The sequence below is a fragment of the Pseudomyrmex gracilis genome, unplaced genomic scaffold, assembly GCF_002006095.1.
Source record: "Pseudomyrmex gracilis isolate BER0280 unplaced genomic scaffold, ASM200609v1 scaffold_169, whole genome shotgun sequence".
Taxonomy (NCBI): domain Eukaryota; kingdom Metazoa; phylum Arthropoda; class Insecta; order Hymenoptera; family Formicidae; genus Pseudomyrmex; species Pseudomyrmex gracilis.
The window spans coordinates 162,980-186,150 of NW_018020753.1; the positions used below are offsets into that span (position 1 = coordinate 162,980).

Below are 23,171 nucleotides of genomic sequence, written 5' to 3' on the forward strand. Positions count from 1 at the left end.
TATCTCTCTACTGCGTGACGTCACGTGTGGCAAGTTCCACGGCAACGTTGATAACAGGTTTTGTGTCTGATCATCAGTCGATAATACAGCGATAATGTGTTGCGCATACTCGTTACATTCCTGGATTACGTTCCAAAATCCTACCTTGGTTACTAAAATGCTATATTTTACGTCACGCGTGCTATAGTTTTTGGTTATCAAGATAGGATTTTGGAACGTAACCCTGATATTCTTTGGTTATGTACGGACCTCTCCGTTCGAAACCGTTCTCGGTTCGGGTTTAATTTTCGACAATTACTGACGTTAATGCGCAATGATCGAGGCCGACAAAATGTTGCATCTAAGAAAGTACATGGCATTTCTTAGAGTCGGTGCGAAATCGCGTATTGCTCGCTTGCAGATGCATTCGTCGTTACGCGAATCGGCCAATCTTCAACCGCATAAAGGTTATGTTTCTCGCTACGTGCGTTACAACTCAGTGCAAACGCATTTACGACCCGAAACTTATACCACGAGATGTATTAGAACGTTCAGCTCAACGGTTCCGCAATCGTCGATAGATGACATCGATCATAAAGTGATGTCATTGTGCGACGATATCAAACAAGGACGAGTGTCGGCCGAGAGTATGAAGGAAATTATCAGGTTATGTCACGAGTGTAAATATCACTTACCGCACAGTGCCGGACTTTTGTTGCTCAGGTCTTGCGGCAATCAGTTATCCGATCTAAAACCAACTGACAGACAATATTTGGTGGATCAGGTAGAATAAGTCACTTAGTAGAGTTGAATACACCGAGTTCAACGGGAGAAGAGAATTGGTACGAAGGAAAAAAACAGGCGAAAAAGAGATAGCGTTACGCGCGAGACACTCGCTGACTGTAAAGTGCGAGAACTTTTTGGTAGAGAATATGCACAAAACAAACAAGTTTTTGTTCATCCCAATTCTCTTCTCTCATTGAACATGTTGATCATGAGTTGATATAAGATTCCAAGGTACATGCATGCAAATGTATAATAATATTATGATACTAAAGCTAATTAAATTTGACTAAATTTTGACACACAGATCTGGCAATTGGCGAAGAACAACAATGAGGAATTGACACTGGATCATTACAATACTTTACTGGATGTTTATGCTGAGAATTCTACTTTTGTAGATCCCAAAAAATTTTTGGATACCATAACTGTGGAACCGAATGAATGTACTTATCATTTGCTTCTCAATGTAGCTGCCAAAACAGGCAATATGAACCATCTGCAAGATATTATGTCTATAATAAAAGAGAAAAATATAACTCTTGATGAGGAGACATTCAATAAGTTAGTGCAGACGTATGCTATCAGTGGTAAAATTGCCGAAGCTGAGTATATAATAACACTCATGCGAGATATGGAACTGTCCTTAGATAAAGCACACACTGAATTGGCATGTGGATATGCAAAACTTGGTGATGTTCCAAAACTAGTCAAGATACTGAACGACGAGTCGCAGAGCAATGCAAATCTTCTGAGGATATTAAAGATTTTAAGTACGTCCGACAATGATAGACATATTCCTGTAGTTCTGAATTATCTAATGGCTTCATTACCTGAAATAGAGTCTGAGATCTCCAAATTAATAGTAGAACTGATACGACTCAATCGAGCTGCGGATGCTCATGCTATTATAAATTGTATTGCAATGAACGATGCGACAAAAGATACTGTAAACAATTTTGTGAGTAATTTTTTGAATGAATTAATCATTGCAAGTGCTCCAATCGATGACATCGCAAGATATGCAAATGATTTTGTAGAATCTGGACGTGAACCGTATGCGTTGACCAACGCAGCAGAGATTGGTTTGAAGTTGGGCAGAATAAATCTGTGTCTCACTATATTCCAAACAATGAGAAATAGAAATATGGAGATACGTCCACATTATTATTGGCCCTTACTGACCATAGCGCAAAAAGAAGGAGAGGCGAAGGTATACGCGCTCGTTAAAAGCATGCATGAAGAAGGCGTAGAGTTAGACTTCGACACGATGTGCGACTATGTATATCCGTTTGTAAACACCGCGGATCCATTTATTACTCTACAAAGACTTTATTCATATGATATACCTGGTTCTATCACAGTTATACCTTTTGTGGCCTTCCTACTGTTGCGCAAGCGCATGCAAGAAGCTCTGTTAGTGTGCAAACAAATTAAAATCAAATTGTATTACAGAGAACTGATGAAGCCTTTAGTGAGTGCTTACTTCGCTACGAGAGACACCAAAAATTGCGTAGCAATATTGATGATATCTCCACAAGGTAAAGAATTTATCACTGTCTTCTTGCAAATGCTGTTAAAAAACGAGGATTCGGCGTTCTTTGTGGAAGATATGGAATGTATTTTGAAAGAATTTATATCTCAAAATGCAAAAATATCGAACCGAGATGCGACTATTCTCAAAAATATATTGTTGAACAGATATGTTGATGTTGCGCGAGAAACAGATCTACTTAAGCTGATAGATAATATGGTGGACAACAATATGGAGAGCTCAGCATTTACCTTCATGCTTCAGCATAAATACATGACCACAAAGGAACTATACTATCATTTGATCGAGCTAAATAGCGACGGACTCAATACCAGAACCATTCTGCGTAAGTTGATGGAAGCGTATCTCTACGAGCGTAATATGAAGAAATTTGAGGAAATCAAACGTGAATTCGACGAACGTCAGTATAATTGGACGCCCGGTCTGAAGACACTTTTATTCGAGTGGTATATAAGATGTAACAAGCTCAAAGAAGCTGAAACAACGTTGTCCGATTTATTGACTAGTGATATCCTTATAGATAACACTAAAATTCTCTTATTTGCCACTGCGTTGATACAGGAGGGCAATTTTAATACAGCCTATGAAACGATTAAAGATACCAACAATATCGTAATTAAAAATAATTCGCCAAAATATTGTAAAAAACTTTTGGATGCACTGGCGTGCAGTCAATATCATTTTCACACAAAAGATATGTTGACCATGCTTGTGGAAAAGAAACATTGCGATTTTACTAATGAAATGTTGAGGCCGCTGGTAGCATTGCCATTGGGACGTAACGATCTCTCAGATGCTATAAATGTCTTTATGACATGCTATAATGAGTACAAAAAAACACCGTTAGCGTTGGAGATACTAACAGAATTGTTAAAACAAAAAGACAATATGAGTAAAAAACACGTAAAAACAATATATGACGCAGTAGTTAATGTTCAAGGACTCGGTTCGGCGAACATGTCCGTAGCAATAGCATTAGCGATATTGAACAAAACGCAGGAACTGCAAACTGTACTACAGGTAACTGTACAACGTTCTGATATTTGTGTGTGGCATACAATTATGTGATTTTTTTAATTTAATTATTTATGAAATCCAAGTTTTTCGAGAAAAAAGAGAACTTCCCTCATACAATTTTTTAAAATAATATATAAGAGATATAAAAGTTTGCAATGTAATATAATTGTTTATTATAGAAAAGATACAAATATAAGAGAGATGCAAACTTCGTTTGAATCCGTCAATTATGTTACTATGTGATTTTTTTTTATAAAAGACTTCCTCTACAGTTTTCAGAATGTAAGATTTTTTTTTTTTATTTTTTACAGAATTCTAATCAGCCATTCGACATGAAGACTGTCAGACAGTACTTCGCTTACACGCAAAGGAAAGACGAAATGAATGCACTTTTGACAATTGTTAAACTGGCTCCAAACAATCACATTTTGAATCTCATTGAGATATGTGAGCTCATTCTTTCCTTTTATAGTAAGTACTATCTCTATATCCAAACTGTGTGAAACGAGCAAGTCGTATCGATGTTAACATGTTGTGCTGATATTTGTGTTCACAGGTAAAACAGGAAGGGTGAACGACGCACTGGAACTCTGGAAAATAATGTGTGCGAGAAATATCGAACCTAGCAAACAGTTCAGAGTCAACTTTAGTCAGTTTCTGCTATATAATAAAGTTTCACTCCCTCAAGAGTTTCAACAGGATAACAATAAAGTGAATGTTAGTAATGTTGATAACCTTAGTCAATAAAACAAAATATATGCAATATATGTGTACATACACGTAAATCAATAATACTCCAAAGATAAAATGGATAAAACTGACGATAGAAATTAAAAAAAAACAATTTTGCAACAGAAATTGTGTAATCATTATTTATTTAAAAAATCTAATTCTAAGGATTGAAGTTCTATCGTTCTGTCTCGACACACAACACACACATCTTCATCTCGAGAGGTAAACATTGTTACTGTATTTTTTAAGTAGATGTTGCTATTATTAAAATAAAGTATACTAAAATTAGTTTAATAAAGAGATTTTAAATTTTCTTGTAGTATTACGCTATAATCGTTAATTAGTTTGAAGGTTTTTTCTTTGAGCGGCTCATAATCAACACGTTCTTTCTCTTTAGCTATAAATTCCTCGATTTTTTTATTCTCCTCTTTCAAGCTGTCCAACTTGTCATTCAGATTGATAATTTCGGGATAAATCGCGTACTTTTCCAGTTTCTCTTTAAGTTCGTCGTATTCCGCTTGCATAGACTTGAGTTCATTCTCGCGAATCGATTCCTCGGACGCCAATTCCTCGCGTTCGGCAATCAGTTCACCTCGTTTGAGTTCGTTTCGCGTTTTCAAACCGTCCAAATCCTCCAAAACGATTAATTCGCTCTGTTGTTTTTTCAGTTTTTCCTTCATCTGTTTCGATTCAAGGTGTAGCTTTTCCTCCAGGATTCTCAGCTTATTGAACGTTTGTTGCATGACCGCGTAGTCATTTTTCAGCTCTTCGAAGTCGTCGTCGCGATGAGTGGCCTCGTAATCGCTATACGGTGACTTGTCACGCAAAACAGCTGTCTCTTCTGCTTTCGTCAGGTATTCGTTGTTCTCCACTGCATTTGCCGCAGCTTCCAGTTTGTCGACGATTTCTCGTTCGAGTTTTTCCAATTTTTCCATTTCCTCTTGCTTGCTCTGCTCGTACGTGGCCATGAACTCTTCCATCATCTCCTCACGTTTACGCAATTCCTGATACCTGACCTGCTTCTCCGACTGATTGTCCTCCATATCGGTTTCCAGTTGTTCCAGTTGCTGTTCGAGTTCCGCCAGCTTTTTCTCTTTCTCGGCTATTTGCGCTTCTGTCGCGGCAATGTCGCTGTTGTCACGTTTGATCTTCTGCAGAAGCTGCTCCTTTTCATCTTCCGGCGATAATCTCTTGCTTTCCTCCTCCCGCAGCTTGTCCCGCTTTTCCTCCGCCTCGATGATTCTCACCTGCAGCTTGACTGCCTCCTGCTTCATCTGCGACATCGCTATCTGTTCCTCCAGATACGCCTGCTCCTTCGACAACTGATCCAATTCGCGCTGCATCTGCTGCACCTGCGCCTGCAATTCCGTTTTCTGTCTGAACAACTCGTCGTACCTCTCCCTCGTGTGCGGATCCATGCTCTCGATAATGTGTTCCGTTCTCTTCTTCTCATTCTCGATGTCCTTTTCCATCTTAAGCAATTTCTGTTTCATCTGTTTCCGTTGCTCGAACATCCGTTCGACCTCCGCCATCCTGCGCTCGTTCAGCAACGCCAGCTCCTTGGCTTCCTCCTCGATTACCTCCTTGTCAACATCCATGGTCATCTTCTCCACTACGAGATTGTAATCCGCTAACTCGGCCTGCAGCGTCGTCAACTCCGCGGCCAGACTCTTGGCTCTCTTGTCGTAGTGCAAAAAAGTCGCTTTCTCCTTATTTTGCACCTCAATGTCCTTCATTATCGTCGCGATCTCCTGCGTCAGTTCTCGTATCTTCAGCTGTAGCAAACCCTCGTAATACCTTTTGTCCTGGATTTGCCTGAGAAATTGGAAAAATTCAAAGTCTATCCTGTTGATAAAACACATTTTAGGAGAAAAACTAACGATCAAGAAAACAAGCGTAGTAAGATCACCTTGTCAAAGGTAAACCTCTGGTGGTGCCCGGTCGCACACCTGCTATACCATGCTGAGTAATCGGTCTATCCAGCACGTTCACATTGAACTGCTTAGCTAGTCCGGTTCCGACACGTGTGAGTCCGGAGTTTATTCTGGTGAGCCCTGCAGTTGGCGCGCGATTGGACAACAGGGACGCCGACGGTGGCCTCGCCAGGGCGAGACGTCCAGGCGTTGCCGAGCGGAAAGTAGCGGAGTTGACATGTTCCGATTGTTCGTCCTTGTATCCTCGGCGAGATCTCGGCCGCTCGAATTTGCTCTGAGGTCTCACGAAGCCTGTCGGAGGTCTGTCCACTACTTTGTTTGATGGACCGGCGGTGTCTTCCGGTTCCCTGCGCCACCGAGTGACTGGCCGTTCTCCGATCTTACCGTAACCGCTTTTTTCAGATTCCATTTTGTTTTTTCAAAAAGTTAAGTATAGAGCGTCAGATGTCGAAAAACGGGGTGTGTTCATTCGATGATATTGTTAAGGTAAATGTAAAAGAATCACGCTGTATACATGTGTGTGTGAAGAATAGCAGTGTTTTTCCTTATCGTAGTCATAGAAACTGGTGACATTTGCGCATGGCTCGCAAATCCTTCTAATATTTTAACAATCGCGCCTTGTATTTCTGTCGTGTACGATACAACGTTGTATTTTCTTTCATTAAAAATTTTTAACTAACATTGATATTTTAATATTTGCAAAACTTACGTCAATTTATTTGTTTTACTAAACACAAGTGAGGAATCATTTTGCAAGAAATAAAAAACAATTTTAGGTGCAATTATCTACTTTATTATTTTTTCATGCAATTACAGTACCAGCACATTTTCATGTACATTTTATATATCGGAATTTTTATTTCTTTGTTTCTCTTAAATGGGTTCTAGTCTTTCTCGCCGGATGGCGCCAGCGACGCCATCGCTACTCCACTTCCAACGGTTGCCGGGCAACAGTGGCGAGATGCGATTCGGCCGCGCGATGACGCGGTGGCGGCGCGACGTGAAGGGTTCCCGAGAAGTTGAATTTAATATATAGGTATATACGTTCATCCAAGAATATCCACGCCACAGCGGTCTCGAAGGACAAGCGAGGTGGACAAGCTAGCGGTAGTCACTACGCGACGAGGAGTCGTATGAGCGGCGTGCTCGCGGCCGCTTGAACTCTCGAATCAATTGGATTGTGAGCGCAAGGGGCTCCGATCGGCTCGTTAATCCACTTTGACCACGCTCGGACAGTTTCGAATTCGCCGCCGATCGGCTCTCCTCGGTATCCGTCGGCCGCTCTTCGGCCACGAGTCGTCGCACGCTCGCGCAAACACGGCACAGTACGCGCGCGAGTTGGACGGGACGAGTGAACGCAAAGTGCACGCTCGGGGGAATCGCGGCGTGTGTAAAAAAAAAAAAAATAAAAATAAATTAAAAAACCACAGCGCATCGACTGTAGTAACTTCCACCGTACCGTCCCTCTGCTACCTATAACGACCGGGGCCCGTAAACCGGTTTTCGACGGACAAGGCGGCGGAGGCAACACACAAACGGGCCTCCTCGTGCTCCCGAGAGAATGCTCTGAAACCCGCGGCGAGCGCGACGCGCGCACGTTCCGCGTCCACCTTCGCTCTCTCCGTTTATCGTTCGCGCGCGGCGCGACAGAAACGCGCTACCGGCTTGCGCGCGTGTTGCGGTTGTTGCGCATCTGATACCGCGCGCGGTCGTTGCAAGTAATCACTCGCGTGTGTGAGTGCGTGTGAGTGCGTGGTGGCCGCATCTTTCCGCGCAACCCCGCTCCATCCCTTGTCCCCCTCCCCGCCCCGTCGTGAGAAAGAGAGAAGCCCAGGAAATCAAGGTCCGCACAAGCATCGCCGCCGGCGCGGGATCATGGACGAGGAAGAGATCGACAGCGTCAAGTCGCCCATCAAGCGGCTCGGCTCCACGCGGAAGCTGCTCATCTTCAATAGTAAGTAACATTTTTTTCACAAGTTCGCTCCACCCCGGTCTCGTCTATGTCGTTTTAAGTTCTCTCATGTACGAAATGTCGGATTGCCGAGGTCGCCTCTTTGCGAGAGAGATGCTCTCCTAAAATAAACATTTTCCGATAATCGATTATTAGGCATACGTGTCGCGTCAAAGCGATGGAAAGCTTGCGAAACTGCGATGTTCTAGTTTTTAAACACATTCGCGTGTCTCTTTGAGTATATAATGGTCATGTACACACACACACACACAGCAAAACATTTTGTGAACACGTGTACGTGTGTGTGAAAAAAAACTAGAAAATTTCTATCAAATTTTAAGGTTACAAAACGCGCGTTTCTCAGGCACGATATTTCGACGAAAAAAACCTAGGAAATTCCCATAGAATTTTAAGGTTACAACAACGTGACGTTTTTCACGGGCACAATTCGTACTTGAGAAACTTATTCACGAAACACGTAACCGGAAATATATCTTTGGATTTTACTTTTTTTTTTTTTTTTTTTTTTTTTGAGTAGTCACAGACGGAAGATCGAACATCGATGTGTTTCGTAAGAAACACACAAGGATTAAATCCGCGAACACATTGAGACGACATTGAGTAAACATTTGTAACATACGATCATTCTAATTTTACCAAATGAGATCATTATTTGGTCCGTGAGAGAGAAAGAGCAATTTCCAAGAGAAACAAATCGTCTTTTGGCGTCTTTTCTCATTCCGGAGCGAAACGCTTATCGCTCGCTACTTGCGTTTGTTTGTTTGTTTGTTTGTTTTCGAAAAAAATCAAAACTCGGGAATTTATTGCGTTAAACGTCGAAAGGGTTCGACACGCGTCGTTAGACAAACTGTCTTGAATTTGGCCGATTGTTTAAGGCATTTCTAATTAGCTGCCTCGCGAACGCGAGGCAACTAATCGCATCCACGGCGAGGGTGTCTATTTCAGCGCGTCATTGAGCTCATTCGCGCGTAATTCATCTCGTGGGATTTCGACGGGCGAACAGGTGCGATTTGTTTGTTGCACCATACGAGACGGAGAGAGAAAGAGAGAGAGAGAAACGTAATACACGTAAGTGGCAGTGTTACCAATTTTTCTGCGACTGGGATAATGTAACGCGAAAATAATACGATTTCTGCGAACGGGAAACGGAATTCAGGACTTGCGTAAAATCGAATTCGCACAAATCCATATGTCGTTAAGTCAAATCTGTTGTGAAAAGTTACAGACGGCAGTTAAAAGAAAATCGCCTTCTTTCGGAGCAAATATTCGCTTACGCAAGTTTTATTCACGTTGCATTCACTCAATACGATGTGTATGTTCTTATTTTAGATCTTTTTTGTTACGCTTTTTTTTCTCTTTCTCTGTGGTAAACTTTTACGAAGAATATATCGGAGATTCGTATTTAGAAAAAAAAAAGATATCTTGCACGTATAAAAAGCAAATATCACTCGCGAACAAACCCGCGTGCGAAAACGGAATGAAGGTTGACGTTTGAGAGAAACGACAAATTCCACTCTCAAGAGGATCGCTCGTACAGCGGTTAGAAAACTAAACGTTCGGTTGATTCGCAAATAAACATGTCGTTTCGCGTGAGGAGAAGAGAAACGGGAACGCCGCGCGCGCGTAGCCGCGATCTTTGTTGACGCAAAAGTAATTTCCTTGTCTTTTATTACGCGAAGAGATATTTCTTCATTTTTATCACGTATCGTCGGAAATCTCGTTGTCTGAGCGCCACGGATACTTTTTTTTTTTTTTACAAAACCGTACGGAAAAAAAACAACTCCGTTGGATCTCGATTATCTCTTTTAATGAACAATTTATTCCGTATGCGTGCGCATAAATTTGCATCGCTTTCTTCTTATTTGCCATGTGATTTTTTTACAACTATGTTTTTTATCCTTCAACATTTTTATCCAATGTTAAATCATGCGATAAATTTTATAACTTCACTATCTTCTCTACGCGCGCGCGCTGCAATTTAAATTTGCGAATAATTTTACGAGTTTTGGTCCAACGCGCACAGTCTTCGCTCATTTTTGCGAGCTGAAAAAATTGGCTTTAACAATTAGTGCGTGGAAAAGCTATTGTTATTTTTTTTGTCTCATGACATCACATGATGGCTTTATTACCGCGTTGCGATATGGAAACGTAAATCGCAAGAAATCCTAGTGATTCATCAAACAGAGCGATTGCGGTTTGTCTTTTTCTCCGCGTGTTCCAACGGAACGTTCACAATCGTTACGCGGAAGATTACGGGGAGTGACACTCCCGAGTGCGTGCAAACTCTTTTGCACGGAAATTATTTGCGTTCCTTTCGTTTCGGACCGGAGAATTTTTTACACGTTTCGTATTTGGCGTTCGAGAACGTCGATGATGTCGATGGTGTGGAATACGGTGAGAGGCGATCTAGCGTAGACACGGTTGCACTACCAATGGAATGCACACGAAAGAGACGAAGGCGGCAACGTGTTTTGCAGCAGGCACTCCTAATAATCGAATCACTCTCGGGATCTTACCGTTGTTGATTCGACAAAAGGCCGAGCCTTTTTCACCGTGACTTTATCTTGCAACACCTTGCGATCGGAAAATTCAATCGATTTTTCACGTGGATTCTTTATTTTCTACCGTGTTTTAACACAAATTTTGTTTCAGACTCGATTGACACGATTGAATTGTTATCAAATTTGCGGTGTGTTGTTTACGAATATTTTCATAAATATTTGAATTTTTAAGTCAAGACGGAGCAACCACATGTGTCTAATTTCTCATTGAACATACAACGATCGATCTACTTTTAACGATCGCTCATCGCGTTCTCCCAACCGAAACGTGTTATTTCAGCTCTCGATTTTATGCTTGTTTTGCGTATACTTAACCAAATATTTCGCTCATAAACCCGGAGGGTTTTCTCTTCGCGCCGCTAAACGAAAGAAAACAAATCTTCACTTGACACTTTTTTTCTCTATCGTTCAGACAGATCGTTGCGCCGACCAATCGTATATTTTTCAATTAGCATTATTGACACAACGACTCTGTCGGAGATCCGCGCGCGTGTCGCACGTGAAACTACCGAGCCGTCAGTAAACGTAAGCACGTCGCACACGCGGAAGACAAAAATCATTTTCTCTCCGGAGCGTCCACTTAAGCCTCTCTCGGACTACTTTGATAAAACTCGACGCAAAAACAAAAAAATCTCCTTTTGCTTCCTAGAAATAATATTAATCGCGACTTTCTAATCGCGCATTGGCGTAGGCGGTCGGTTTAATTCCGCAGGCGCCGCGGAGATTTCACGCGGCTCAACGCGTATCGCGATGCAGATATTCCCCCGCGACCTCGTTATGAAACGCCTCGATGCCCATTCATATCGCATTGGAAATAATCGAGCGAGAGCACCGCAGTGCGTTTGGTAAAAAAAATAATAATGCGATAATATATGGAACAGAAATTTCTTTGCAATGAAAATAACTCGGCATCAATTTGTTCAAATCGCGAAATTTTTTTATCATTTTACGTTAATTTTACTCGCGAGTAAGTGTTTCTTTTACTTCGCTCAAAATCTGTCTGAGATTCCCAACCCGGGAATTTTATTTCAAAAAACAGGTTAGAAATTTAGAAAAGTTTTACACGTTGTTTAATATTGTATCTGATTGCGATCGCGCGGGATGTGTAGCGTTGAAGAAGCAGATTCGACAATGAGTACAATATAATCGTGTTCTCTCTCGCGATGACCTTTCCGTTACCCGAACCTTTCGGTCCTTCCAACGGGACGAAACGAACACTTTCCGGCCTTCAGGGCCTGCCCTGCTTGCCGTCGTTGTGCCGTTGTTGGTAAGCGTAACTACACACGCAACATACATCAGATATACGCACACCCACACTCACGCGAGCGTCGGACGGACAAAACAGGAAGATCGAAAAGAAAAGAGAAAGAGACTTGAGTGAACACTTCGCTCGTGTAGGATTGACTGACTACGGGTCGGTATTCACGGCTCTTCTCTCTCCTTCACTTTTCCCGTGAAGTGTTTGGAATTGAAAATAGTTTCTCATTATGTGAACATTATTTATATTCAAAACAGATTGTACATTGATCAACCGCATCAAACGCACTTCTGAACAAACACATCGAGTAGAATTTCGACGCGTAAATGCGCTAACGATATTAAAATCGACACGTTAAACTCAATATCACGGTTAAATTTTTTGATATTAGTTTATTATGCGAGTATGAAAAATAATGGGCATGTAGGTTGTCACATTTAGCGAGGTCTCCTCGCTGCGCAGAACGCACACGTGTGAGCGGACGCGCGCGCGCGCTCGCACATTTCCATGCGCGACGACAACGAGAGGGGGCGCGTGCATTCGATGTGTGGGTGTCACGTGCGTGTGAATCGCCGCTCGCGGTCCTTTACACATGCACACTCTCGCGATGCTTGCACACATGCATGCGTGCGTGCGTGCGTGCGTGCAAGACGGCGCGCGTATAACGGCCACACCGTCTGCCGTAATATCGATCTCGTTAACCAGTCAGATGTGTTGTACGCGCCGTGGGTTATGCACCTTCCGCGCGGTACGCAAGGTCCGCAGTGCCGTGCTCCGAAACATTCGGCGCCATTGCTTTTTACGGATCGTAAATCGAATTGCGTCTCCGAATTAGTTTAATTCGACTTTTATTGCATTATAAAATCACGCAGGAAATGTAGAATCGCTTAAAAAATTTGAAGAAATTGTCAATATTTAAGTGTGCGGAATTTATGTATCGACGACAAACGTTTTAAACGACTTTTTAGTTCGCAATTACGAAAGTTATTTCAAATCTCTTACAGCCGGGTGTACTTTGTCGTAGAGCGTAATTTGTTGCGGTCCAGTTGAAATGACTTATCGCGATAATTTGTAAGGTAAATTTACGCTCATTGCAGAATCATATCTGCGAGATGTAGAGAGAATGCTATATAACCGATCGGTTGGTTTAATGCGAAACCAGTTCGCGCGCCGCATGAACTCGCCGATGCGTGCATTCGCGCGATGCACTCGCCGCTGCCGCGCCGCGCGCTTCGATCCGTTCAAATCGGAATTCCAGACGCGCCTTCGCACTTTTCCCGTCTTCTTCTTTACCGAGCTCGTTGCCAATGCGGATCGCGTATAAATTTCACAAAAAGCACGTAAAACGGAATAATTTCCGTAGAAACTTAATCGGGGAAAAAAAGCGCTTATTAAAAATAATAATTTATATCGAACGTAGAATGCACGCGAGAGCAATTACCGTAATTAAAACTTTAAAAAGTGGTGACGTGTATTTTCTTGTTTTTTTTTACCACTTGCTATATTTTTCTCTTATTTTCTTTTTATGTCGACAGAGAGAGCGTGTTCTCAGAGAAAGATAGATAGATAGATAGATAGATAGATAGATAGAGAGAGAGAGAGAGAGCGAGAGAGCGAGAGAGAGAGAGAGAGAGAGAGAGACGACCTAAAAATAAAGAAAGGCCGGGAAAAATTTAGAGAGAAACATTTTCCCTGGTTTCTTCACTTATTCACCATAAATACGTTAGACGACGACCTTATATTTATCGACTCCGCTCTGCGCTGCGGAGATCCCATCACTTGAATTGCTTAAAATGCGCACGTACCAAAATATTTTCTCAAGCAAACAAGCGGCGCGAAGATTGGTATTATTTTAGAGGGGGCGTGTGCGTGTGTTTGCGTCGCGAATTGTTGTATCGCGGGAGTATCTCGACGACGGTCGCCTCGCACTCTCTCGATCTTCTCGCGAGAGAATTCAATTTCGAATCAGCGCGATATTTTGTTAGGTTACGATATTTGGAGAACAAATATTTTAACACGAGAGAAAAATTATATGCTTTACGTCATAGTTATTAGAAATATGCTCTTGATACGTTTTCGACAGCGACTTGTTGTAATTTCTCAACAAAATTTAACTATTTTAAAGTTCCGCACGAGATGTCACTAAATCTAGTCTGAAACGCTCCGTATGGAGCGTCTTAGCGTTATTTCGAAAACGCATTCTGGTAATCTACGCGTCGGCGGGGAAAAGATAAGAAAACAACGACGACGCTTCCTGTCTTCAGATATTTTTATGTTACGGCCGGCAGTCGTTTTCTCGGAGTTAAAGAGGGTCGGGCTTCTCGTTCGAACACGTGCACTCTTTATGGTTGCGCGTCCAAGTGCGCGCCTCGTGCATGTCGATAAAACGGAAACAGCGTCGGGTGATAATCTCGTTGCTTTTTGCCACGGAAGAGATGTCGCGTAACGACCGCGACAAATGTTAACAAAAAACACTACGCGCCTCTTCCTTTTGCTCTCGCGACGCTTCGATTTCTCCCGAAGCGAGATCGAAGGTGTTGAATTATCTCACACTTTCGCTTCGATGAAACGCGCAAATCACCGCATCGACGTGTCGATTTGTTTTTTTTTTTTTTTTTTGTTCGCTGAATTGAATCAATTCGACGAGCGATATTCGATGTTTCCGGCGCATTATCGTTTGACGAAAACGTCAATTACTTCGGTTGACGTCTCAATATCGCATCGACGTGTCTCAAAACGTCAGAAAGTTTTACCGTCTCTGCGTTATGAGACAACGAGGATTTATTAAAGAATGTCAAAATTCACACTAGTGCTCCAATATCACATCGCGAGCTGACTCCTCTCTCTCCATTCCGGAGAAATCAATCCTCTTCTCCTAAAATCGTTACTTTCGATTGGTGTCGTTCGTCCGAGTTCCAGTTCTTCCGGGATTCGAAAATTTAGGACGCGCCTATCCGCGCCGGCTGGCGCCGATTTGGCACACTTTCCCGACCGTCGCAACGTATCTCGCGAACTCTAAGCCCACTGTGTGTGTGTATATATATATATACATACATGTGTGTGTTTTGCGTCGTTGAACCCTCCACCATAAATTCCGATCTCTCACCCTCCCGGGGGAGAGAATCTTCCGAATCCTGACCTAGCGCAACCCTCGTTATTGCAATTTTTATTCTGCGGCACGGTTTTATCCCCCCGGTGTTGTTTGTCGCGATATATCTCAAACTGACCTAACAAACTCTCAGGATTCCGAAATGTCCCCGTAACTCTCGCCCAAATATGAAATAATTATACGTCATTTTTTCGGAATGTTTTTTTTTGCGAATTATCGCGACTTGCTTTACTTAATAATTTGACTTTTCGGATTTCTCAATTGATCCTCGCCCATTTTCGAATTGGCGTGTTTTTTTTTCACGATGTATATATTCGCGTAGTTCGCATTGAACTACTTGTGGCAATTGCGCCGCGGATTTACGGGGATTACATTCCGCAACAAACACTAACTTCGCTAATATTTCCGCAGCGCAGATCCGGGAAGTGTTTTGTACGCTGTATCATTCCCGGCTCAATTTTCTCCGGGAATTTTTCTGGAACGCCGTGTATTATCGCTCGTGGAATTCTAAATCGCGCGCAAAAGGTTTTTCTTCGTAAAAATTTCAGAGCGCCGCCGCTCAACATTCTTTCGGCGTGTTCTTCTTCTTTGCGAGAGAGTTCTTTCCTTGCGCGAGCGCGTCCATAGACGAATAGCGTCTCTTTGTTCCGCGGACTGTGCAGCGCGCGGTTTCGTGCCGCAGGTACAGCACGTTCCACCGGCTTTCTTCTCTCTTTCACCTCTTTCGTCGGCCGGCCGTTGATGCTGTGCCACGCCCTGGACGTGAAAAAGGCATAAAATCTCATTACGAGGTCTAGCCGGATCATCGTTACCTCGTAAAACGTGGCATGTTGAAAACAAAATCCGTCCCGTCGAGTTCGCGATTTAAATATCGATCTGTGCGTTAACATAGATATTGCAATAGAACCCGTATAGAACAATATCCGGATTTCTTGATCATTTCAGTTGTTTGTGATTATTTTTATATCAGCAAAAATAATATTAATTAATTTTTATTCGATTCTTCGACTTGTAATCGATAACACACATTCAATTGCAAAATTATTTGTATCTAACTGTTACTTGTCTTTTAGAATTTTGTTCGACGAATCGATAATTTTGCACACCAGAGAAACGGCCGCGCACAGCGTCGAGAAACGGCCGCGCGCGCGCTGCCAGACTGCTCGTTTTCCATCCGACTACAGCGCATTTTACGCCTTATCGAATCGACTGTCTCTCGTCTCGCAAGAGTCTCAAGTCTTGTCAGTTTCTTCTTCTTCTTCTACTTCTTCGACACGACGATGGCATAATCTTCGAACACAGTGTATTCTTTGTGCGGACAAGTACCGTTCGCGCACGAAAAACGACATCCGGCAAGGTCAGTCGTGAATAAAAATTTCTTCTTCATAAGGTGGTGTTCACGACACCACCAGATGTTTCCACGCTGGAAAATCGTAGGATTCGAAATTATTACACTGGAAAATTAACAATGTTTATAACAAGACGACATTTTGTTAAAAAAATGACATAATTTCGCGGTTCTACTCTCGTTAAAAAAAAATGTTAAACGTTAATTTTCTTATTTATTTTGCTCGAATGCAATTTTAAGAGCATTTTATTTTCCACTCAAGTGACAACCGGAGTGAGAAACGCGATGGTATCGGAATAATATCCTATGGAGGATATGGAGAATATATTATGGAGTGAGGAGATTAATTCCCCTCGCGCTGGGCTTGTTCGTATGCGTGGCTATCGTCCGCGAGGCGTGTACACATACGTGAGGTGTCCGGAGGAGGCGACGGAAAAGAAAGGAAGACAAGGACGGGATAGGCGAAGGAGACGAGGGCCGCGTATAAATGCGCAAGAAAATTATCTATACTCTTGCTCTCTCGCACACACCCAGGACAGAAGCAGCGGCGGCGATTACGCGCGTCGACTGCCGCCGCAGCTGTCGTGTCACCGCGAGTAGTTGCCGGATGTAGTTGCACTTCTTGAAATTCTTCGTTTTCACCTGCGCGTTTATATATAAAAATACATATACATGCAACGCCGAGATTAAGATTTTGTTTCGCAATCAGCTGCTCGAGGAGAGAGAGAGAGAGTCAATGGAAAACTTTCGAGAACATTAATAACGATAAAAATGAAGCGCGCGACAGGTGACGAGTGTCGAAATCACTGCCGAGGAAAACGCGATGAATTAATTAACGGAAAATCGAATATCGATACCATCAATTCTCTTTTTATAAAGTATCGCTCTGGAAATGTGTGTAATAGATTCAATATAACGGTATCAAGGTCCATTCACTGGAAAGTAAATTGTGCTTTATTCGTTTTCGTTTTGCAAACGCGATAATTTTCTTCCACGAGAACGTGTCTGCACGAATGTGCAGACGCGATTTAATTTCACGATTACTGCAAACACACACGGAAAGCTCGCGCGCCACGCACGGTGCAGTTAGTTTCAAATCGATGTCTTAATCGCGCGAATGTTTGAAAAATCCTCAAGGTCTCGCGCGCGTCTCTTGATCAATGATTTTAACGAGCCGTTTCGTAATCCGCGCGAACGACTTATCGTCGACTGGCACGCAAGAGTAGTCGCCACTCGCCGGCTTCTCGTTGTTGAAAATCAGATTAGCGGCGAGCGAGAATTTACGGTCGCGCCGCGTGTATCTTGCGCGACAACCCTCATCGCGGAGGGTTTCTCTAAGACGCGCTTCGCGTTTCGTAGGATGCGATTTTTAAAAAAAAAAAAAATATCAGGTTCCTCCTCTCGGTAAAAATATCATGCAGCTGCGCGTCGCGCAGCGACGATGTCGCCGGCGCGCACGAACGTGGCACGTGTGCGAACTCGCGCGTTCAATATCGCCAGAGAGATCTCAGGCTTCTGCGTGAACGAAGAAAAACGAGGGAAAAATGTGTCGTCTGCAAAGCAGTAGTTGTCAACCTTTTTCTCTGACGATTCGTTCGAGAAGTCCGATCTTTGTATTTGTTCACATTGCGAGAGACATCTCCTTTGTAAAATTATCACATTGTGACGTATTTTACGGATAAGATTACGATAATATAGCAACGATATATAAGATATTGTCAGTTTAAGTATTGTTTATTTTTTTTTTTTTTTTTTTTTCGCAGATGACATATAGCGTGTGTGTGCTGTAGATACGCGTTTTTGAATGTGTGCGGCAACACGACAAAGATAGGTGATACAAAAGCTTCATGTTGCCGTGTTCCGATCGTTGCCGCCTGGAAGGCGAGCGAACAATAGAAACCCGGAAACGAAAAAGAGAGAGGCGAGAGAAAAATGCTCTCTTTCTCTTTCTTTCCCTCAACGCGAAAATAAAATTTTTCTATTTCGTTTTTCCCCCATCAAATAATAGAAGTTTAATATCAATAATCCTGGCGTGTGTTCACCTTTTCGTAAAATAAAATTGCAAAAGTTTGAAAAGAACATTTAAAAGCTAAACGGTGACTAAAACGCTCTCCGTCGTAAAATAAAACTTTTTTTCGCATCGATTTTCTTTCGTGGAAACAGACAGATCGCAGAAATAAAAAAAAAAAGTTTTGTATATATAAAATTGATTACTTTCTCTTTCTTCTTTGATTTTGTGAGACGATGCAATCCTGTCTCTAGAGGAGACAACAAATATAAAAAGCGCATAATAAGTTTTAAACAATTTCACTCGCTCTATTGAAGATTTTCAATTGCTAGTTTTAACAATGTCTGTTAGACGGCAAAAACTGACATATTGTCGTTGCGATAGGTAGCAATTGCGTCGTGTTCAGAGACGAGAAAGAGAGAGAGAGAGAGAATTGCAGAATCTCACGTTTGAGTGGGTAGAAGAACAGTGCATGTGATCGGCGGTGCACTTTCTTTCCATGAAGCAACATTTGTTTTCTCGATTGTGGCACGGAAGAAGCGAAGTCGATTGTGTGCCACGAAACGTAAACGACACTCGATGCTTGTCGGGTCGCTTACTTCGCATATTTTCGTTACGACCGCCGTTCATCGTCGACGATGCATCATGCATAGAATTGGACGCGGTTACGCAAGGACCTGTCAGTTTTCTTCCGTTCGTTTCGCGAGATGTGTGCGTATTTTTCTTAAAATACGGTTAAAGTGAAAATTAAATTTGTTAGACGATTTTGTTATTCTGTTACGTAAATAACAATTTCGATGTGGAACTTCGTGTTCGAACAGCATTTCACGCGCGCAATACGTCAGTGTGTATTGCAAAGCGTTGCATTTTCTATAATCCACGATTGTTAGATAACTTCTGAGAAGAAATGTTTTCCCGCTCTCTCCATTGACAATATATTTCATAATTGCCCCCTACGTTCTTTTTCTTTCTCTCGGTTACAACCGCGCGGCTTCAATTAAATTTTCGAGTGTACGTCGCGCCCGACCGCGTTAATAGAAAATAACGCGATGCACCCCAAAGCGACCAAGTTCGGTCGTTTGTTTTAATCCGTTTCGAGGGTCACACAATGAAAAGTCGGGACCATTGGTCTGAGCGTAAGAGAGAGGAGAGTATCGCGCGTCTGTGTATCATCGTCAAATTAAACAAGCTCGTGTACCTACCGCGTCTTATTGGGCCGTAAATTTTGATCTAGACGCACGCATCAGACTGTGTAATATAATCGGCGGAACTGCTTGTTAATTGAGATAAATCGTCATCGAAACAAGATCCAAATATAGTTCGTGTTCGGGAGCGACAGACAATGAATTACAAAGCGATTGTATACGGTGTAGCGCGGGAAGTTATTGTGAAAATTTAAGGGGGAATACGAAGATTACGAGTGTTCTAAATATATGCACGGAGAGAAAGCGTTCTCGAGTTTTCGCATTAATCATAAAAACTCTAAATAAAAATTTACATTTAAATACGCTAACTACTTTTTGTACACGATCGAGGGCTCGAATTGGCTTTTTATCTTTTTTTTCTAATTATATAAAAATGTTGCAATGAAAACTCGTTTATAATTTACAAAGTCACCGCGCGATTTATTTCGACGGAGATGTGCAACCCAATAATTTTCCAGAATTTTGTCGTAAATTTCACCGAATGTCACTTTTCGAAAAAGATTGCAGCGTAAATGTAACGAGCGCGACTGTTGCGACATTTCAAGGCGAAAGTGCAGAGTTGAAAGAGGACCGCGTCACACAGTCGTCGGACACTGTCGTGGAACAGAATCACGAGAGATCGGAGATTGCGAGATCTCGTCGGTGACGTCTTTAAGTATGACTTTTCAAAAAGTCCGCGATTTTTTTCGCTCGAGCGATCGGACTCTGTATTCGCGAAGAGATCTATAATGAGAGAGTGGATAAAGCTTCGTTCTCGCGAGTTTGCAACGATACCGCGCCGACAACTTGTCCAAACTAAAGCAATTACGCCAACAGGAAAGTTTTGCCTGGCGGTCTAAGTACTTTGGCAAAGTGAATCCCGCGAAAGGTCGTCGATATTAGGCGCCGCGTGAGAATCGCCAACTTTTTCATACACACCGGCGCGACTGCACAGACGCGCGCAAGTTGCCGGCAAATTTATCGTCGCGATAAACTTTCCGGCTTTTGAAAACTTATTCGTGAAAATATAAATTTTTTCGCGAATTTATAGAAATCGTTTTAGATCTTAATCCACGGGAATATATAACCATCGTTTTTCCACAGTAACGTCTCACTCGCGGAAAAATGACGATTTGCTTTCATCCGAATGTTTACAACTCGAAGATCAAAATTATCTTTACTGCGTAATTAGCACGAAAAGAATTAGCGCGTTCTTCAAGTCAAAAAAAAAAAAAAAAAAAAAATGGCCCAATTTGCACGTAGCAAGCTTACTGCAGAGAATTGAAGGATAAATCGGGACGACGGCGTGTAGAATAGAGCGTTGCCGAGGACTAGAGTTATGTCGCAGTTGATACTTTGAGAGCGCTTGACTGGGCGTGGGTAAAGGCAAGCGCGCTTTGTCATTCGATATTCCCGGGAAGTGGCTTCCTGTGAGAGAGATGATGTTTAGTCACGTGAACGGGGGTGGTCAGCAAGGCCTACCTAGAGTAGTGAAGAACTCTCTTGGTTGCGAGAGAGTGCAACGCGGCTTCCGTTTTCCCGGGTGTTCGCCAACGTGGGTGTGAGCCACGAAGCCTAAAATCGGTCCGGAAATCTGCGTCGGAAATAGCCGTTTGGCGCCGCACGAACTCACACGTGGGTAGATCGACGTGGGTAACAAAGGCTGCTGCTGCTGCCGCGACTGCTACTATTACTACCACCGCTACTATTACCTTGAGGACAAATTTACAGCCGCGAATGACATGACGCGCATTGAAGTTTAAACGCGTTCGCGCTCTAACGGAGATTTAATCACGATACCAAAATACCACCGCAATTTTAGATCATTGTTCTGTGTCTTATCTCACAATCGCGTTCAAGGTTACTAAACGGAACTGGTATCGGTATACGCATATCTGTGGGCGCGCGCGTGATAACGAGCGGAGTAAACGCGATCGAGAAATAAGTCGGATTTGAAGTGGAAATTAGTTTACAGGCGTTATTTTTGTTTCGCTTTTTATTTTATATTTTTTCCTTATTCTCTTGAAATATATATCTCTGTGGTTGACAGTTGTATGTACGGCGAAGTCATTGTCGATGTCGGCGTTGTGATTTGCATTCGTAGAAACGTCTGTGCGAGACGTAACGTAATCAGTGCAATATAAATGCAATCTGGCTGGATGAACTCGATAGTTTAAAAAGACCCTGGGGTTTGCTCTCTCTCGGGCCCTTCACACGACGCAATTAAGGGTCAAAGTCGAGAGACTGTCTGCCGGGTGGATGCGAGGATGAAGAGCAGCGCGCTCGGTATTAAAGCACATCCGAGGTAAGGCGAACCCGAGTGTCGCTGAAGTGGCCGATGAAAGGCCTCGAACACTTGTTGTTGACCAAGCCGAAGGATTAGCCAGGTTCTATATCGACGCGTGATATGACGCAAGAAGCAATTAACGATCCGTGGATTCGTGAGAGGAGAGACGAGAATAAATTGCAAAACCCTATCGTCGTCATCAACTTTATTTTATTCTGGATTAGAAGAACAGTTCTTTTTGATCTTGTACCGACATCAGACAACAAGCTATTTTTTGTGTGTGTACAAAAGTTGTAAAACTCTTAGAAAAAGACTGCTACAACCGTAATGTAGTACATAGATAAAAGAATTTTAAATATTGACTTTTTGACATTTTACAACAGCGACGATCCCTCAATAATAGTCGAACACTTTTTATCAAACACTTCGATCGAATGGTGAGGCCTTTGATGAAAGATCGAGACTTTTTTTTGTTTTTCAGCAGCAAAAAGAACCTGTGTGACGTGAAAAGTGCTGATAATTTTCATTTTCCGCAGGAGAACATCGCACGCGTTTTTCATTCATTCGGACTTTATATATGAGCTCTTCACGGTGGATGCGCTCTGCACACCGCGCTGCGAATCGCGTTACGTCGATGCAGCGCGGACACGCGCACTTCGCTCTCTCACGGGCCGCTTCGAGAGTCACAGTCACGGTCACGCTTCGAGGGGTTGGGATACTCGATATAGGGCGGCGGGCGGGGTAGGGAGCGCAGCGTGAATGAGAGAGGAAAAAGGACAGAGAAGCGAGAGAGAGACGGAGAGAGAGCGGGAAGAGGAGAGAGTGAGAGAGAAACGCGAGGTCATGGAGTAGCACCCATTGATTCCTTTAGCTATCTCTCTCTCTCTCTCTCTTCAGGGTTATCTTTGTCTTCACCTTTGCTATCTCTCTCACTATCTCCCTTTCTTTCTTCTCCTCCCAATTTCGCTGCTAAATACACAGATGCCTGTGTGTACTCACGGAACATCTGCCGAAAATTTATTTTTTGTTCATATAATATTTGTTTGCTTAATTATTTCTCTTTGCTGCTTTTGTTAAACTGATATTTGCTACTTTTGACGTATTTCTCAATTGACTTCATTACTTGAAGAAAATAGGTTTTTTTTTTTTTAAGAAAAGCGGAGAAAAATTTTCCATTGTTTTAAACAAATATAATGTACTATATATATTATATTTGTTTATTATTAGAATTATGTAAGTTACACGGATATTGTAGTCTCTCTTTTCCTCTTTCTGTCGTTCTTTTTTTCTCTCGTTTTAATTACTCAACCAGAAATACCAAATTATAGATTTATTTTTTCTGATATCATTGTTTTCCCCATATTATTATATAGTTTTATTTCCTGGTCATTGTGTGCGATTATTGCCCGCATTGTTGTACCGGGGTTAAATTACTTCCTTTCAC

At 42.4% G+C, this 23,171-nt stretch overlaps 3 protein-coding genes across 4 annotated transcripts in view; 2 read left to right on the forward strand and 1 right to left on the reverse strand.

Annotated features, from left to right (window-relative positions):
• The first annotated feature begins 149 nt into the window (after positions 1 to 149).
• On the forward strand, positions 150 to 4,102 carry LOC109857715 (leucine-rich PPR motif-containing protein, mitochondrial-like). Its single transcript, XM_020434316.1, has 4 exons — positions 150 to 763; positions 1,070 to 3,337; positions 3,646 to 3,805; positions 3,891 to 4,102. Exons 1-4 carry the CDS (start codon positions 314 to 316, stop codon positions 4,079 to 4,081), a joined length of 3,069 nt encoding a protein of 1,022 aa, XP_020289905.1. The 5' UTR covers positions 150 to 313; the 3' UTR covers positions 4,082 to 4,102.
• A 237-nt stretch (positions 4,103 to 4,339) lies between these two features.
• Positions 4,340 to 6,623, reverse strand: LOC109857716 (intraflagellar transport protein 74 homolog). Its single transcript, XM_020434318.1, has 2 exons — positions 5,976 to 6,623; positions 4,340 to 5,881 (listed from the first exon to the last, which is right to left on the reverse strand). The coding sequence occupies exons 1-2, from the start codon at positions 6,407 to 6,409 to the stop codon at positions 4,357 to 4,359; spliced, it is 1,959 nt and encodes a 652-aa protein (XP_020289907.1). The 5' UTR covers positions 6,410 to 6,623; the 3' UTR covers positions 4,340 to 4,356.
• Positions 6,624 to 7,687: 1,064 nt separating this feature from the next.
• The window catches only part of LOC109857718 (SLIT-ROBO Rho GTPase-activating protein 1-like), a 54,452-nt gene continuing 38,968 nt past the window's right edge, over positions 7,688 to 23,171 (forward strand). Inside the window, exon 1 of one of the 2 annotated variants that reach the window (XM_020434320.1) lies at positions 7,688 to 7,954. In XM_020434320.1, coding sequence (XP_020289909.1) covers positions 7,876 to 7,954 — 79 coding nt within the window. In that variant the 5' untranslated portion in view covers positions 7,688 to 7,875. The remainder of the gene's footprint in view (positions 7,955 to 23,171) is intronic. The other variant, XM_020434324.1, reaches the window with a different exon arrangement.

Coding starts and splice junctions, on each gene's coding strand:
- LOC109857716 (XM_020434318.1), bottom strand. CDS start 6,409: ATGGAATCTGAAAAAAGCGGTTACGGTAAGATCGGAGAACGGCCAGTC. Junction 5,882..5,975: donor AGAGGTTTACCTTTGACAAG/GTGATCTTACTA, acceptor CCAATTTCTCAG/GCAAATCCAGGACAAAAGGT.
- LOC109857715 (XM_020434316.1), top strand. CDS start 314: ATGATCGAGGCCGACAAAATGTTGCATCTAAGAAAGTACATGGCATTT. Junction 764..1,069: donor GACAATATTTGGTGGATCAG/GTAGAATAAGTC, acceptor TTTGACACACAG/ATCTGGCAATTGGCGAAGAA. Junction 3,338..3,645: donor AACTGCAAACTGTACTACAG/GTAACTGTACAA, acceptor TATTTTTTACAG/AATTCTAATCAGCCATTCGA.